The following is an 18913-nucleotide window of genomic DNA, read 5'->3' on the forward strand; positions in this document are numbered from 1 at the left end:
CAGGGTGGTACCTAGAGGTAAATAAAGAGGCTGTGCCACATTCGTTTAGGTTGCCTCTGGCTCTTTGTTTCCACCGGATTGCTTGATCTGAAACAGGAAAGGCCAGGTTTATCATATTGTTTAAATTCAGAGTCAAGATATGCCTCTCTTTGGAAGGTAAAGCCATAAGCTCTTCATATAGACTAGCAATTATTTACCACATCTAGACTTAGATGGAGATTTGGAAAGATATTTTTAAAACATTTTTATTTTTAATTTTTATGGATACATTTTATGGTTATATAATACATATACGTAATATGAAATGGATATATAATAGCTGTACATATTTATGAGGTATATGTTATAGTTTGATATAAGCATATGATGTAAAATGATCAAATCTGGGTAATTGAGATATCCATCACCTCAAACATTTATCATTTATTTTGTGTTGGGAACAGTCTAAATTTCCTAGATATTTTGAAATAAATTATTGTTAACTATAGCTGCCCTATTGTGCTATCAAATAATAGAAGTTATTCCTTCTATCTAACTGTACTGTTGTACCCATTCACCAAACCCTCTCTTCATCCTCCCCTTCTCCACTACCCTTCCTAGCCTCTAGTAACCACCATTCTATTCACTACCTCCATGAGATTAACTTTTTTGGCTTTCAAATATGAGTGAGAACACGTGATACTTGTCTTTCTGTACCTGGCTTATTTCACTTAACATAATGTGAAGAGGTGTGTTTTTAAAGGTGAGGCTTAAAGAAGTTTTATATCATTACTGTTGTTTAACTAGATTCCCTTTACATGCCTTTGAAATTAAGCCCTAGGCAGCTCAATAATTTTGAGTTTCAACACAGGTTTATAGTTAAGAAAATGTAATCTTCCTATTTATATACAGAATTGTTTCATCTGTTTTCTAACCATCCAGGTATCAAAATATGAAGGTAGATGTATCAATTAGTTTGTGTTCAACATAGAACAGAGAAATCCCTCTCTGAGTGGAGGGAATTCACTGCTTACAGAATCTGTTGGAAAGGCTAGGGGAGTAAAGTCAGGGAGCGGCCCTTAAACTGTTGACTTTCAGAGAACATAGATGTGATCCAGAGGTTAGGAAACCACTGCCACCACCGCTGCTGCCACAGATGCCTCTCAGATTCTGGAAGCTGGTTCCCAGAAACTAGAATCCTAAGGCTGGGTGCTGACATTGCCCCAAAGCACTCACATCTCCATGACTGACTTTCAGCAACAGGAAGATGGCCCCTACTTCCACCTTCCTTGTCTTTCCAAGTGCATCTATTAGTGGAACTGAATTTACATCCAGAACCATAGCTGCAAGGGAGTCTGGGAAATGTAGTTTTAGTTCTACCCCTCTCCACCTAGAAGGAGGATGGAATACAGATTGAATGACTAATCTATAATACCTGCCAAACTAGATTTGGTTGAAATCCTTGAACAACAAACACTACTTCGTTAAAATTGTTATAAAAGAAAAATAAATTAGAATCTCATGGAGCCATTTCTGTTTTATTTCATGGACCATTTGAAATTGTAAGGACTTCTTGATGTCTGTTGTAATGGAACTTGACTAATAACAAGCCAAGGGATCTCACTGAGATGAACAGTTCTGTATTTGATTGTGTCACTATGTTAGTTCAGAAAAGGCTTCAAAGGCTCATTGCAGTAGGTTAATTGCAATGAGGAGAAAGCAAATGATGTTTTGACTTTGGTAATTACCCTTCTTGGCCCTTTTAGGAATTTAGATCCCTAATTTATACATCATCGTTATTTTAATATCTCTGTGTAGGCTTCACTCTTTGCAGAAGATTCTTTTGCATTTCTGTCTTGGGTATCTTGGGAGTGGTTATAGTGGAGTTCTGTCAAAATTTTTGCTCTAGATTTTTTTTCATCCTCTCTCCTTCTGTCAAAACTCATTTTGCTGACAGAGAAACTTTCTCCTGAGTTATCTAGAATCACATATGAAAAGAAAAACGGTCATAACTTTAATTTTCTGATTATTGATTGAAGTACTGCATTCTAATAGTGGAAAGCTCACTTAAAAATTGATGAAGAAGGGTTATGTGACAATGATTTGGTGCTTTCTGTCCTCTAATATTTGAATGTTATATCAGGGTTTGCTGAGGCTGTCATAATTGCTTGATAGAGGATAGTATATCCATGTTATTATTGGGTATAGTTTGGAGGCCCTATGGAACATATGTATTATGTATATATTAAGGCTTTAAGGACTCTGGATTTTAAACAAAATAAACACATTATAGCAACTAAATTATATTATTTTTCCATTTTTTATAGTGAAACAATCATGTTTCTTCATGAAATATTTCATCAAGGACTAAAGGCAAGGATAGCAAACTGGCCCACTTTAATTTTAGGTAAGTGCATTCTTTAAAGATGTAAGATTTTCTTTTAGAGTGGCCGCAATTGGAGTAAAATAGCTCCAACATTATTCAGCCTAAACTGTTTGCATCACCCTGTTGACCTGGGAGCTTCCGTACCCCAGGACCCTGTCTCCTTGCCTTTTGGGTACTTTGGGCCCTGCCTCATTAGTTACCTTTTGACTCTTTCCACTGGCCTGTCATAGTTAATTTGGGGCCGGAGTCAAGTGCTGCCCACGAGTACATTCTACCAGATCATCATTCAGGCATCAGGGTTGTGGCTCCATGCATGTGTGACACCTGGTGCTGGGACCCACTCTTTGCCATTCCTGCCCAGGGTAGGTAATTTACCAAGCAACAAGGGAAACAGCCATGTTTACTGTTTCTTTCCAGCTGATCTGTTTGATATTTTGCTCCCCATGCTGAACATTTATCAAGAATTTGTGCGTAATCACCAGTACAGCCTGCAAGTTCTCGCCAATTGTAAGCAAAACAGAGATTTTGACAAACTCTTAAAACAGTACGAAGCCAATCCAGCCTGTGAGGGGAGGATGCTGGAGACATTCTTGACCTATCCCATGTTTCAGGTAAGTCACTTGGGATGCATTTTGTAAGTCAGAGGTTCCAGCTCAATGTCACGGATACCTAGCATGACCAGTGTGAGATGCGTAAGTGTGCCCTGGGAGGAATTATGGTACAGATGCATCATCTGTTGCTGTCTTGAGCTTGACCCTGAGATAAACAAATATTGTGCCACACATTCTCTGTGTCTCATGGATTTAAGAAAACCAGGCATTTTTGAAGCAAAGAATTCAAGAATGATTTTTTGAAACGCTGCACAATTTTCTCTTTACAGAAAGATTCCACACAGACCTCTTTCATGGAGTCTCCTCCTCCAGCATGTTTAAAAATATTATTTGGTTTACAGAAATAGGATTCTGTGCAAATGTTCCAGTTTATGCTAGTTGCATAAAAGATTCTTGGGGATGGAGTGACTGCTGGGAAGGTTTCTGTTTTCCGGCCCATCCTCCCTTCCTGTCGCGGTTGCTGTTGAGTCTCCCTTGGCCGGAGCCCTGGAGAACAAAAGGAGGACCTCCCTGGTCACAGAGGCTGTGGAGACTTAGGAAACAGAAGGCACGGGTGGGACCTGAGGACTCTTGGCAACTAGTCAGGTGGCTGCAGGGGCTCCCTTTTGGGGACTAGAGGAATCCAAGGGGTCAAGAACACTTGCATTCTTTCCTGGATCTAGGACTTTACTGTTAAGAGCCCAGAAGTGAGAACCAGGGAGGCCAAAATGTGCACTGAATCTCCTGTTCTTTTGAAAAGTGTCGATTCTGTTCTTTTGGAAGAGCATTGAGTGTTCCCATTGCGGAATTTAGATGGCTTCTGGCCAGGCCTCCAAATGGTCATGCGGTAAACCGATTCTACTAATCATGTGTGTTATGGTTACTTGGAGCGCTTTGTCCTCCTGAGCAGGCATCTCTGACCCTGGCTAATCATTTTGCAACCTCAGAAAGACATGTGGCTGCGGTGCACAATTGTTTGCCTTGAAGTTTGTCAGTCCCGCTCGAAATCCTGGAAGTTGCCATAGAAGTTTAGTCAGATTTTTAACCAAAAGGATGCATTTAAAACCACTTAAGTATAGTGAAACTTTATAGTGTTTTTGTTTTTGTTTTCCTTTGGAACTGAATTGTTTGAACTCTTTGCCTCTCTGAGGAAATATTTCACAAGAAAGATTTCAGACTTTTAAGAAAACTATCTATGTAATTGGAATTTAAGATTTTATTTATAATGAAACATCTTATATAGAATAACATTCTTCTGAGATTCTATGTGAATTTTTGACAATTATCTTTAGGTTATGATTCAGTACCCCAAGTTGTGTCTGTTCAGTAACCCCAAGTCAGTTGAATATACAAAGATAGAGTCGTGAAAGACACGTGGGGCATTCAGAGAGGAACCAGCTCCCTACCTGACAGCCCCCTGATGTCTTTCTTCGTGCTATTTAATTCCCTCTTGGTGTGATTTTTTCAGTATTTTGAAATGGCAGAGCTGCACTTTCGCTGTAGATGAGGTGTCCAAATAAAGCGAATGTAGGGCCTTGGAAAGGTCTCTGGATTTCTTTAAAATGCTGGGATACTCGCCCACCACCCTGCCCTTCCTCTCCCGAAAACTATGCCTGATAGCAATGACTGAGCATTTTGATTGACCCCCGGGAATTTTTATAATGTCGTGAAAAGAACATTGGACTGGGAATCTTTAGGAGACCTGATGTCTCACTCATAGCATTGGGGAAAATAATTGAATCAAACTAAATAGCTATTTCATAATCTGTAAATTGAGGCAGCTGACCTCTAGTTATCTCCAGACTCTCAGCTCTCTGACGTGGTGATCCTAGGGTGACTACACTAGTTCTGATGTTTTGGATTGGGTAACTATGTGGTGTTTCAAGGAGCTTGGTGTTAGTCTAGGAGCCCCCTCCCCAAGGATGTGGTGACCTCAAACCTTAGAATGTTGGGTCAGATACTGAGGCTTTCTGGCTTTTGCCAGACAAGTCTAACCAGAGGCTTCAGCTTGTGGGAGCCTTTGATCTGGAAGAAGCCTCAAAGAATTGAGCCAGAATTGTCCAACTGCAAGAAACGAGCAAACTGAAAGAGCACAGAATTGTCTTTGTTTGCTTCCCCATAACTATTTTGAATAGACGAGGAGAAGTCATTAGAGTTCTCTGCCCAAGGGCCTCATGCTCCTTGGTGTCTCCCTTCTGTCTTCTTCACTTGATGCCTCACTCTTCATCCTTCTGTCTAGAAATAACCCTATAAAACACTTGGGGGAAATTGCCTTTTCTAGAAGCTGAAGCTGAGAGGTTTTTCCTTACTAAGCTCACTCTCTCCTTCTTGTTCCCTTGTAGTTCTTTCACTAATGAAGTGAAATAGTCATGGAGGTGTTTGAATCCCTTGGAGGGTCCGGTTATTTCTGCTTCTCTCTGTATTAGCAGTGGTACTTCTGCGTATTTGCCTTGCTCCCTTGTAAGGATGGACACCTCAGGATGAGGCTAGGGTTCTCACTTTTTTTTTTTTTTTTGCTGGAGGCCAACAATGGAAGCGGTGACCCTAGTTTATACTGCCAAGAGACCTCTGTCCAGACTTTCTTGAGCCCAGATATGGAGGCAGAAGTTAGTGTAGGGGAAGAGAGAGGAGGAGAGGCAATTGGAAACCTTTAGCTTGTATGTGTAGAAGAGAGAAGGTGATTGTCTTCCTCCTTCTGGGCCCTTTTTTGAGTTAGTCAGTTGCTGCTGTTATCAAGCTATGCTGAACTATGGAAACATGGAGAAATTGTAGAATTTGGATGATGCAGTAAAATTATCCCCAGTTGAACTATCAGAACAGTAAGTCCAAGTATTGCCAAGAAATTTGTTATGGAAAATAATGTTGTCATTAACATAACTTTTATTTATTAAAGACAGTGGCTTGGCTGGTACCATTTAAATTGGCGTCAGCTGCTCATGTATTTATTTGGATATGTATGTGTTGAAGTCCATTGGTAAGCCAATCGTGAAATCTGCTCCTGACAAGAACAGCAGTGTTAGATATTCTCCAGAAAGTAGCTACTTGCTATTCTATCCACTTATTTGCTGTAATTGGAGAGCAAGCTAATTAATGTCTATAAAGTGACAAGTATTTGCTCCATAATTGAAAGCAGAATTATGATTCATTTAGACAGTTCCTGTGATTCTTGGTTTTGGGGGAAGAGATTTATAATCAGCTCTTGAAGTTACAGATGAGCCCTTTGGAGAGCTGACCACTTCTCTGCAGGACTTCGTTTGCCTGCTTTTTGGCAGTTTCAGTGCCTGTTTGTTCCTTCACCATAAGGCAGAAAGGGCCAGAGACTGAATTCAAATCCATCTACCTGAATCTTAGCCAGTGAGCACTTTAAAAGAAATTTGAGTAATGAGGAAGGATCATGAGAGTATTGACCAAACTCAGTTTTGTGGATTTTCAGTGCATTATAAGTACTCAAGCTTTCCTACACCTGTCCCGTTTGCTATGAAAAATTGAGTACATTAGCTATTGATTGCCTTGATTTTCTTGTGGAACTACTAATTAGAGGCTAACTTTTATCAGTCATGCAATTATGCCAGCGAAAAGGATATTTGAAAGCACACTTATCCCAGGAGACTTCATCAGGTGGGACAACCCTAAGGGCTGTATTAGTGAGAAGTTCATGGGAGAAGAAGCAGAAAATCTCCTCCATATATCCTACAAAGGGAGGGTTCTCCTGTGTCCCACCCTCCCACGATGAAGGGGGCCTGTTTGTGCTTCCTGAAGCCTTGATTTGATGAGATTCCTTAGGGTGCGATCCCAGAGCTGAAGTTCAATGTCTGTGCTAATGGTGGCCGTGTCTATGCATAGTGTGTAAATGGAGGCACTCAATAAATATTGGTAAGCAGCCCAATGAAGGCCACCACTTGCACAAGAGCCAACGCAGATCACCAGGTAGGGCCACCGACCCTTCAGGACAGAATGGAAGAAACCGCACACAGGGCCCTGGAAAGCCGTTGTAGTTTCTTCATTCTTAAAGATGCTTTCAAGTGCTGAGTAAGACCTCAGTCCCCGCAGACGAGAGCTCCCAGGGTGAGCTCTGAGAAAGGGCAGTTAGTGCACTGGTCAGAGCTGGGATTATAGTTGATGCTGCCATTTACTGTGAGGCCACCAATGGGGCAAGTTTGGGCAAGTTACCAAACTTCTTCCCACTTTAGTTCTCTATCTGTAAAAGCCTAAAACTTCTTCCCATTTTAGTTTTCTATCTATAAAATGGAGACATAATCCTTATGATGTTGGAGGACTGGACACATTGGCAAAGCCTGGAGCACCCAGTCTAACCCCCCAGTGGGTAATGTTGTGGTAGATGTTCATGCATGTTATTGTTAAAATTAAGCCCACAATAAATATGTTGTGTCACTAGAAATTAAGTTGAATCTCTATCATGGTTTATTAAGATCTTCCTCTGGTTGGTGGAGTTTCTGTCTTTGACGGAATTCAGATAGTCTGTTAATAAACAAAAGTACAAATAAATAACCTAAACAATACTTTTTACTGCAAGGAGGTGAATTGAGATAAAGTAGAAACAGAAAGTAATAAAGGTGAACATGTCTTCTCCCAAGTTTTAATTCTTAGGGAGAATAGTGCAGTGGGATTGTTGATTTAAAAACATTGCAAATGGACTAATATATCTAAAATACAGACTCAAGTGACTTGATGATAGCCATATCTGTTTCCCTCTGAACCAGTTTTCAAAAACTATGATTCAAAAGTGTATGAGTATGTAAAAAAAATTAAAGAAACAACCATCTCTTTGTACCTTCAATAATTTCCACCTTTTCATGTGTTCTTGGTGAAGTCTTTTTTTGTGTGCATGAAGTGCGAAGTGTAGTTCATTTTATTTGTATTTCTTTTTTTAAAAATGTGTAAAACAGTCAAAAGCAGGAGAGTAGAGACAAGCTTCTCGAAGCAATGATGGCCCTGTCACCCACCCTGATGTCTTGCTCACACTGGCCTCTGTTTGCATCTAGATCCCCAGATATATCATCACACTCCATGAGCTCCTCGCTCACACACCCCATGAGCATGTGGAAAGGAAAAGCCTGGAGTTTGCCAAATCAAAGCTAGAGGAACTGTCCAGGTACGCCAAGAACTTATAATAAAGGCTTGGGAGAGGAAAGCAGCAAGTTAGTCTGTCGTGGAAACCTCCTGTATATGTTCCAAGGAACAAGAAGCAAAGCAAATCCAGCTTCTCAGATTCACCTGGAAGTTAAATACTAGCTTGTGAGGTGATATTGAATCATCATTCACATTCATTGGAACCAAGAAAAATACGTATCTTGGAAAATGTTCTTATAGCATGTGAATTTATGTAATTCAGATTAGGTGTGTTTTGGTTTAAGTTTGGAAATGTTCATGTTTCTTTCAGCATTAAAAAAAAAAAAAATGAGGCCGGGCGCGGTGGCTCACGCTTGTAATCCCAGCACTTTGGGAGGCCGAGGCGGGCGGATCACGAGGTCAGGAGATCGAGACCACGGTGAAACCCCGTGTCTACTAAAAATACAAAAAATTAGCCGGGCGCGGTGGCGGGCGCCTGTAGTCCCAGCTACTCGGAGAGGCTGAGGCAGGAGAATGGCGTGAACCCGGGAGGCGGAGCTTGCAGTGAGCCGAGATTGCGCCACGGCACTCTAGCCTGGGCGACAGAGCGAGACTCCGTCTCAAAAAAAAAAAAAAAAAAAAATGATGGCCAGGTGTGGTGGTGTGCACCTGTAGTCCCAGCTACTCGGGAGGCTGAGACGAGGGTGCAAGGGGTGATGATTACTTGAGCCCAGGAATTTGAGACCAGCCTGGGCAACATAGCGAGACCCTGTCTCAACAAAAAAGACTTTCAGTTGCATTTTGTATTCATATTTGCTAAGAAGCTAGAGAATGTACAGTTTGCATTTCTCAGTGACTTTTCATTGTTACAAGCACTTATTTATGTCTGTGTTACTTTAGCTTATATGGGATAAATGGTCTAAAGGTCTCTTATTTAGTCTGCCTCCAAGAAATGGCCCCCTAATCTCAATGACGGGAACTGGCCACAAAATGACATGTTGCTTTCCTGTTGCACTTAGAAGCAGACATGCCCAGGGTGCTCGTAATTGCTGACCCATTTACTGTTTAGAATCATGAGGCACATTGGCTTTGCTTTCGGTCATGACCTGTTGAAGCCTGGAAAGATCCAGCCTGATTCCCCCAAACCCCCGGTTCAATCGATACAAGCTTGCAACCGAGCTTCTCAGATGGAGCTCTTCTTTGCCTACATGCTAGGGCAAGAGAAAATCTCTCTTACTGTGATCCTGTCTGTGTTGTGTCACAGAGTAATGCACGATGAAGTCAGCGACACTGAAAACATAAGGAAAAACCTTGCCATCGAAAGAATGATCGTGGAGGGCTGTGACATCTTGCTGGACACCAGCCAAACGTTCATCCGCCAAGGTAAGTCCTTGTGAAATGGACCCGCGACCTGATGCGCTGTGCGGCTGTCACATGATCTCGGCACACCCCGGAAGGCGTTCTGAGCAGGCGTGACTGGTGCGGTGCCCGCAGGACCCCCCGCGGCCTTCGCCGAGGCGGTGGTTGAGGCCCACCTTTGTGCTGTTTCTTTTCAGGGACCATGAAAAACAGCAACACAATCATAGTAAAGCACGAGTGGGGCAGGCAGTTACATTCTGACTGGACGCTCCTCCTCAGCGGCCCGGACATTCTCTGCAGCTCCAAGGAGGACCGGTCGGCCTGGCCCACGGCCGTGGCAGTGCCAAGTGCTGACGATACCCAGGCCAAGGCCCAGGAGAAACTTGCGTTGCTCAAAGCCCTTTCACATAAGACTGGGGACCATGTCCGAAGTGAAAACAGCTGTCTGTTGTTCCCATTTTTCATCAGCACTTCCGGATCCGCCCCACACGATATAATTTGATTCGACTGGTAACTCCCGTTGCCAGATGAAATGTCTCTGATGGACACTTGCCACGCTTTGGTACTGCGGAAGCTGTCGTGTTTGCGAAGGGTGCTTTGGGGGCATCACTCGATAAATTAAGCTTTTGAAGAGTTGAAGATATTTGTGCCGGAAACTGTGGAGAAGCAACAGCCTAACAGTGCATTTTCTCCTCGGCTGTGATTTCAAAATGCAAGATGTAAACCACATCCCAAGTTATTTTTTTAGTGCTTAGGTCCTCTGGAGGAGGGGAGAATGCCCCAGGCAATTGATTTGAGACAATATATTGCACACATTTATAATTTTGAATTTGGTGAGGAGTGGAACATAAATTTGGAACTCAAATTAATCGTTAATGTAGTTTCTGTTTATAATGTGCCAATATCATTTGAAGATATTTGTGTTGCCATTGCCTACCATAATATACTGCTTAAAATCTCTTTTTACCTCATCAAGAACAAGACAATGTTTTGTGCACATTAATTTTTGCACAGACTACTTTAAAAGTTTAATGCATGCCATTCTATTTTCCATTATTTATTTACAAGGAGAAACCACACATATGTTAAAGTTTGGGAGGGTATTTTAAGAAATGATTCCTTTTCTCATTTTTGGCTTTAGATATTCTTTTTTCTTTAAATAAGGGTGGAATATAATGCTAACAACATCAGGCCCTTGTAATGCCTCCTCTGTTCCTCTGCACAGACTGTGTCCCCACATTGGCTTCCTGCCTGCCAGCCTCTGTGCCTTTACTTGTGCTGTCCCCAGCCTGGGGGCTGGGAATGTCCTTATCCATTTCTTTTGTGCCTGCTGAAGGTCTGCTTGTCCCACCAGGCTCAGATCAGATACCTCGAAGGAGCCTTTTATAATTTCCTCTTCTTCCTCCTCCCCTTTCCTCCAGTTAGAATGGATTTACCTTCCGCTTGTTTCCAAGGCACTTTACTCCTGGTGCATATATTTCATCCTCTTGCTTGTATGCCTCTCTGTCCTGGTTACCGTAAACTCTGAAGGGCAGCACTTAGGAATTCTCTCTGCCTTGCCTTGTCTAGTATGATGCTTTCTGTTACAGATACCTGGAAAATGAGCGTTGAATTAAATTATTTACTGAATTGCAATTATGACTGTAAAGTATTTTATGTTGTATTTTTCTTATACTGGAGTTCGCTGAAAATGTCTACTAATTGACTTGTGCTTGATAGTGTGTGAGAATGGAGACAAAAGTTTCTATAGCGTACAATTTCTTAAAGGATTTTTGATTGGGAAGTATTATTACCCACAAACATACTATATTGCTAAAAAGCAAACTTTTTTAGGTCTGAGCTTGAAAAAATAATGAAAATGCGGGAAGGTCAAATACCGAATGTCATTTTTTTTTCATTGCAATTGGAGAGAGAACAATCATGAACAATTTCTCCCTCTATTCATGCCCATATGTTATTAATTCCTTGTTATGTACCACATGTTTAAGGCACTTCTGTCAGCTATAAATATTTCTGATATTACTATTGTGTTGATGTCAATATAATGATTTGCCTTTTAGCAGTATTTTTCTGCATGTGTGGTATGGTTAGTTGTTTAAGAGTTATACAGTAGAGTTGGTTTCTAAAATTCAGACCTTAATCTGAAATTAGGAAGTAATACAATCACAGACAACTTGGAAAGTTTTCATTGTTTTGCTTTGTTTACTCCTATTATCACTTTTGCATAACACCCTTAACGACTTTAAGACCCATTGAGGTATTTTCAAAAATTATTATTTAAAAAAAATTTAGAGGGATTCTTATTTTCTGTGAAATGGTCTACAATTTGTCTCTAAAGGTGTACTAATATTTGTGTTAATTACTTTTAGGGATGATATGTGGTCTATTTCTGTGTGTGTATGTGTGCATGTGTGCATGTGGTCTCCACCTTATGTGAATTTTTATTCATAAGAACTAGAAAAATACGTCATCCAGATCATCTGAAAGGTCACCTCAGAATAAAGGCATCAGCAACTCTTGAATGTTTTTTGATGAGGATTTAGTGATTGAAATAATGAAAGTTTTATTGTAAATGGTTTCCCATTATTAGTCTGATGGATAGGATACAGAAGACTATATTATAGAAATGGTCCGATATTATCATTGTTTTCTAAAATCTATTAATAGTTTGTTGAATAAATGTGTGGGTGTCTGAGGCAATGATAGGAAAACAGTCTAGCTGCATCACTGGAAGTCAAATCCTGTCTGCCCTACTTCCTTGCTGTGTGATATTGGGCAATTTACTTAACTTCTCTCTGCCTCAGTTTCTTCTCCTTAAATTGGAGTTAATAGTAGTAGCTATCTTTTCGGATTGTTGTAAAAATGAGCTAATGCTCACAGAAGCACCTAGACTAGTACCTGCAAGATTATGATAAACTTTAAAAGTCAAGATCCAGATTTTGGAATGACTTCCTATTTTCAATAATATGAAATATGTATGAATATTTAGTAGAAGATAAAGGCACTCAAAGTTGACATTTTGTACAAAATCTATTATGCATTGTGAACAGTGTTTTGTGGAAATGTAAATCAGGAAAATGAAATATAGGTGACTGAATACAGGACTAAGTGCCTTGAGAATAAGACATGGACCTTTCTCATATTTTAATCATTCCTGGACTCCAAGTCATGTGCTTTCAATGTACCAGTGTTCTCTGAAATTGTAACTTGGGGTCTAGAGACAGTTATATCTTCTCAAATGCCTAACCCAATAAGCTGGAAATGGCTCTTCATTCTTTTTCATTACTCAGTAGAATTAAGAATAAAGGGCATAGTCCTGAATGCCATTCTGTGGGAATGAAGTGATTGAAATAACAGAAATTTTGTTGGAAGTTGACCCCAATTATTAGAGAGACCAATGGCCAGGATGCAAAGAGTCATGCTATAGCAATGATCTGATGAATTACTAAATGAATACTAAGTATTTCTCTAATTTGTATTAGCTAGCGAGGAATCCTTTCTTCATATCTCATGGCCATGTTGAAACATCATGTCAAATGCAAGAGAAAATGTGAAAAAATCCACTTAAAATGCTTTTTCCAAATTGATTATTTCACAAACCATAGTGTTGCGATTTCTCACTTTTAATTCAGATGTATACATTGCTGTATGTAGCTAATGTACACAGTCTCCCACGTCTCCCTCCTACTTGGATATGAGGTAAACAATTATAGATTAAGCATATTAGTGTATGGTTGCCAAGGAAACATGTATTTTTTTTGTCTCATAGCTGAAATTCACAGTAATTGCTAATATATGAGCTAACAGTGTATTCTGTAATTTCTTTCTAAATTGTATTTATTTTTATGTATTCTGTAATTTCTGACATAGAAAATCACTAAATTGCTAGAAGCATTTACTAATGAACACATTATTATTGAATTTTCACAGCTTGCTTATAGCCTTTCTGAAAATGACTCCCAAAGCTATTTGTCCACCAAGATTATTTGTCCAAGCCTCAGTCTTACACTCAGCCCTAACTCATGGGCCTGATGACTCGTGGCCCCCATGGCAGAGCTAGAACTTACTCTCTTCCTATCTATCTTCTTTCCGAGTCTTATATTTTATGTGGCTGAATCCCCTGGCTACATCCCTCACTTCTCACTTAGGCATGACCTTAGGCGAGCTACTTAGCCTCAGACCTCAGTTTCTCCATCTGTGAAATGGGAGGCATTGAACCATGTCCTCTACAAGGCCTCTGGCTTTGATTGCATCCTGAGCCCTATGAGCCTAGCCTTCTGCTGCTATGACTTGCTCATAGACTTCCCTAACTTCTGCCTCCTGCTTTCCCCTGCCTCCAGTACTCTATGTCATTCCTTGCTGCCTGGGCTGCCAGCCAGTTTGCTCCCACCCACCTCACCTCCTTCATTCACTCTCCTCTTGCCCATCCCTTCGTGGGAGTCAAGCCGTCTCCTGGCCCATTGTTCCCCAATCCCACACCCTCACCCAGGACTTCTTCCTTGCCATTCTTTAGGCCCAGAATAGCTGCCTACTCTGTGTCTGTCAAGCATCCCACTGTAGCACTCACCAAAATAGACAGTGTGAGATCCAGGCGTGGAAACTTGGGTCTCTTGCCACCCTGTACACCTTTCAATCTCTGTTAAAAAGTAGATGCAATTTGCAACATTCATATGTTAATATGAACATTTTGTGACTCACAATCATAGTTTTACCAACTTACGTATATATATTATTTATATGAAGAACTTTAGTGGTGTTTTTCTGCTTATTGAAGTAATTTGTGCTCATTAAAAAAAATCAGGAAGCTAGAAAAATGTATGAAGAGGAAAATAAGGTTGTCTACAATCTCATCTCTTAGTGATGACTGCTGTCAATGTTCAAGGGTTGGATATGCACTTAATGATTCTTCTGAGGGTAATATGAGCCTGTGGAAGGCTGCATTTGGGGTAGGTGGTAGGTTAAATAAATGTAAGAAATATGACTATCTCAGGGCACTTCAGAAGTCAGAATCAAGAGGGTGGCAAGAATCTTTGTTAGTACTTTTTGGTTTGATATTTAACTTAGATTGGAATTTTATTTTTGGGGTAGGGGGAGGTCGCTGTAAGGGTGAAATCTAGAAACAATCAAAGGTAATGTTGGTATTATAAAGTCTGTGTATAGCTTCTCACATTAAATGGAAGGGAGTTTTGCCTATAGGAGTATACTGGGTATAGATTTTATGTGATTTACTTTCCGTTTAGATTCTACAAATAATTTTTATCTCACATAATTTAAATGTAACTTGAAATAGGTGTCCTTTAAGAACAGTTCTTAGCTAAATTTCACTGAATTATATAATTTATATAATTTTATAATATACATGTACATTCTATTTTTAAAATACAAGGTAAACTGTATTAATATGCTATTTATCTACCTTCTGTGCTTCAGGAAGAATACATTGCATTTGCTTTTTATTATATTATTCTATATAATTACGTAATATATATGTTATTATTAAATACATAAATTGATTGGATCAGATCACTAAGGACAGATGGCAGAAGTGCTTCATTCTTTGAATTCAATTTTGCCATCTTTCCAACTTATTTTCCAGTTTATAGATGAAGAATCAAGTCTAAAGTGTTTCACAAAAATATTAGGAACAGTTCAGCCCTTAAAATACAATGCATTGTTTCTTCTGCTCAGACTGGAAGAGAGTTACTTGTTCTGATGATGTGTCACATAAATCAATCCCTGGTATTTTGGGAAACAGACCTTAGTGTTTATTGCCATGGACATGGTCCTCACTTGACAGAATTTTAATTGCTGTGTATTCTTCGTTTTTGTAATCGCCAGGTTCTCTTATTCAAGTACCTTCCGTTGAGAGGGGGAAACTTAGTAAAGTTCGCCTGGGTTCGTTGTCTTTGAAAAAGGAAGGAGAGAGACAATGCTTCTTATTTACAAAACACTTTTTAATATGTACAAGAAGTTCAGGAGGGAAGCTTCATCTGCTCAAGGTACTGGTTTTCCATAACTGTTCCATTTATCTTCCAAGCACTTACAAGTTGTTGAAGTTAACTCACTTGAGACTTTCCCGTGCTTGGAATTACCATAAGACAGATTGTCTTGATTGCATAATGAGTGAGGTAATGTACCGTTACCAACTCTGCCATTTAATTCGTTGTCATTTGAATTCAAAGTAATGGAAATGTATTTTAAGTATGCATCACCATAAAGAAATACAATTAAAATCGTAACCTGGACAAAATTGTGTATTGTACTGTATCTGTATAATCATATACAAAGTTATATACTAGTTGACAACTACTGAGCTACAAAAATCTTCTCAAATCACTACAATGTACCAGTGCAATATTTGCTAAATGCTATTTTATCTTGCTCTGTACTAGGAGTCAGCAAACTCTGGCCCATGGCTTAGAGCCTGTTTTTGTTAATAAAATTTTTGGTTTTGTTTTTTTTTTGTTGAGATGGGATCTCGCTCTGTTTCCCAGGCTGGAGTGCAGCGGCGTGATCATAGCTCACTGCAGCCTCGAACTCCTAGGCTCAAGCAGTCCTCCTGCCTCAGCTTCCCAAGCTGCTGGGACTACAGACATGCACTGCCATGCCCATCTAATCTTTAAAAAATTTTTAGTAGAGACAATGTCTTGCTATGTTACTCAGGCTGGTCTTGAACTCCTGGCATCAAGTGATCCTCCTGCCTTGGCCTCCCAAAGTGCTAGTGTGAGCCACTGTGCCTGGCCTGTTAATAAAGTTTTACTGGAACACAGCCACGCTCATGTCTTTGTGTCTGTGGCTGCTTTTATGCTAAAGTGGCAGATCTGAGTAGTTGTGACAGAGATCGTATGACTTGCAGAGCCTAAAATATTTACTATCTGACCCTTTACGGAAAAAGTTTGCCTATCTATCCCCTTTTTTATTATTGCTTATGAATATTATTCAACACCATGATGACAGCTTTCTACTGCTTAAGCCACTTCCTGGTTGGTGAGTTCAGCCCTTTGCTAAGGTGCATTACTCTCTAAAGCCACTGTGGTACCGTCTAAGTCTCCCATCAGCCGACTTGCTAAATTTTATAAACAACTGAGTGAGAGTGGGTTGAAAGGGAAGGATTTTACTGAAGTTAAATGAGTTCACTTCCTCTTGCACATCTATGTTTAATTTTGGGCTCTGTGAAAAATTATTTATGATGCAGAATTGCTATGCTTTCTTCCATGGCAACTTGAATATAGTGTTTACAAATCAGAGCTTCCCAATCTACACAAGATCTTCAGCGTCTTAGTGAAAAATTGGTTTGTTTCCAGACAGGTGGGGTTCTGTCTCTGATAGACTGCACATTGATTGAGGAGCCAGATGCAAGCGATGATGACTGTAAGTCACATTCGATCACTTAGGATTCTATGAGAATTAGAGGCGAGAGACAGAGGCTGAGGATAAACTCCCTAAAGTCATTTATATACGAAAAATTGAACCATTTAGCCCATGAGCCTTGTTAAACCATCTTTGGGAATTCACATTTTACTGAATTTGTTTTGTGATAGTGACTATTCAGTGGCAGATAGAGAAGAAGGAAGAGTTGAATTAGAGTGTTGGAATTCTATAAATCATGGGAATTAAAAAAACAAAACAAAACTATGAAATCAGAAGGAAACCAGGACTCTAGTCTCAAGTAACCTACTGACCTCAGCTTCTTCATCTGCTTATGCGCTTAATAAAGCCCTCTTCATGCCTGAGAAGTACGATATTGCTGAAATGAGAGTCTCGATTTGAGTGCAAATGGATTGTATAAATAGAATAATGTGAAGGCAGCTATCACTCCCTTTTTTTTTTTTTGTATTTTCGTCTAATTGTTTGGTTTACATGTGTTCAAGCTAAAGGTTCTGGGCAAGTGTTTGGGCACCTGGATTTTAAAATAGTGGTGGAGCCTCCCGACGCTGCCGCCTTCACTGTTGTCTTGTTAGCGCCCTCACGCCAGGAGAAAGCTGCCTGGATGAGTGACATCAGTCAGGTAAGCAAGTGGCTTTTGCCAAATTTTTGTTTTTTAAATTTCACAACTCAAACTTTTGGAGATAGTTTTTAGAGGTTTTTTATCTTTATTAAAAAATTACACTGAGTTGCTATGGTCACTGCCATAATCACTACGTATCTTGATAAGCTGTGATCATTATCATTTTTGTTGTTGTTGTTTTTCTTCTTAAGGTTAAAATTTGCCTGAAATACAGTAATTGGATTTTAGTTCCTGGGCATTTTACACCAGCAGCAAATGTAATCATTTGTGTTGAACAGTATTGAAATTGCCCTGTTAGTAATAAATTAATGACTCCACTCGATATTTTGCTTATTTGTTTCTGAAGTAGAATAATGGTGAAAGATACAAAAATAGCCAACAAGGGCTATGGCAGGAAATCATGAATTAAAGAATCGAAAGAGACACCGTCTCTAGTATGAAACCTGAAAATGAGCTCCTGTATTTCATATATTAGAAAATTAGGGAACAGAATTGTTTACCTTTCCTTGATCAGCAGCGCCAGTTAGGGAATTACTCCATTTATTTAGGAAATAATATGATTTAGAATATGTCAAAACTAGTCATGATTGGACTTGGGCATTCTTATTCAAGCTCCATATGAATTTCAGCTCTGTAGGAGAAAAGTGTGCTATGTAAGAAAAATATTTTTTAAGGACCTGATAATTATTTTCAAAGTTGTTAACTCAAAGAAACTGGGACACATGAAAAAGGTATATATTGTAGTTTTCATGCTTTTTTTTTGGAAGAGTTCATAGTAATTTATATATAAGATTTAAGTGGAAACATGAATTCTGTCATAGTTATTTGGAACTTAATTCTTTTTTTTGAGTGACTGAAAATTGAGGTGAAATAGAAAATGAATGTCAATAGTAATCATTTTTGTTTGTCAAAGAAGTTTTACAGACTTAATCTTATTTGACTCTTACAATAGTATTCTGAAGGTAAGCAGAGAGAAATTAGTCTCATTTCACAGGTGAGAAAACTGAGGTCTGCAAAGTTAAGCATTTATCAAAAGCGGCTCAGCTGCATTGAGTCAGAATGTAAACCTAATCTGGGTCTTTTTTTCTGTTTAGCACCTAAACATCCTCTACAAGAGTGCCTTATGCTGGACTTTTACTTATATACCCTCAGGATGGCTTCGATGGCAAATAAATAGCTAGAAGAGAAGCCATTTCTTTTCTGCCTGACAAGGAAATGAAAATATGGGATCTTCCATTTTTGTGGAATTGCATCCTTGTGGATGCAATTCATACTTTCGTTAGCTCTATGCTATATCAATTAATAGCATATTAAGTCTCTCTCTATTTGTAACACATCTCTTACTTTATGAAATTCGGGATCATTCATTGACTCTAGGAACATCTATTGAGGAATAGATGTGCTGTCAGGTATTGTGCAGGTACCAGGAATACGACCATGGTTCTTGCTCTCGGGGAGAATAGGGAGGCTCATAGGGAGCAAAAGGAAGTAAACAGCTAAATGCAACAAAATTGTGTGGGT

General features: G+C 39.5%; 1 protein-coding gene across 1 annotated transcript in view; it reads left to right on the top strand.

The window, feature by feature from the left end:
* The window catches only part of RASGRF2 (Ras protein specific guanine nucleotide releasing factor 2), a 273318-nt gene that overhangs the window by 117389 nt on the left and 137016 nt on the right, over positions 1 to 18913 (top strand). The window contains exons 6-12 of the mRNA XM_055298177.2: positions 2307 to 2386; positions 2783 to 2976; positions 7959 to 8068; positions 9290 to 9408; positions 15223 to 15383; positions 16689 to 16755; positions 17256 to 17392. Of these exons, the coding sequence (XP_055154152.1) occupies positions 2307 to 2386; positions 2783 to 2976; positions 7959 to 8068; positions 9290 to 9408; positions 15223 to 15383; positions 16689 to 16755; positions 17256 to 17392 (868 nt within the window). The remainder of the gene's footprint in view (positions 1 to 2306; positions 2387 to 2782; positions 2977 to 7958; positions 8069 to 9289; positions 9409 to 15222; positions 15384 to 16688; positions 16756 to 17255; positions 17393 to 18913) is intronic.

The sequence above is a fragment of the Symphalangus syndactylus genome, chromosome 11 (assembly GCF_028878055.3).
Source record: "Symphalangus syndactylus isolate Jambi chromosome 11, NHGRI_mSymSyn1-v2.1_pri, whole genome shotgun sequence".
Lineage (NCBI taxonomy): Eukaryota > Metazoa > Chordata > Mammalia > Primates > Hylobatidae > Symphalangus > Symphalangus syndactylus.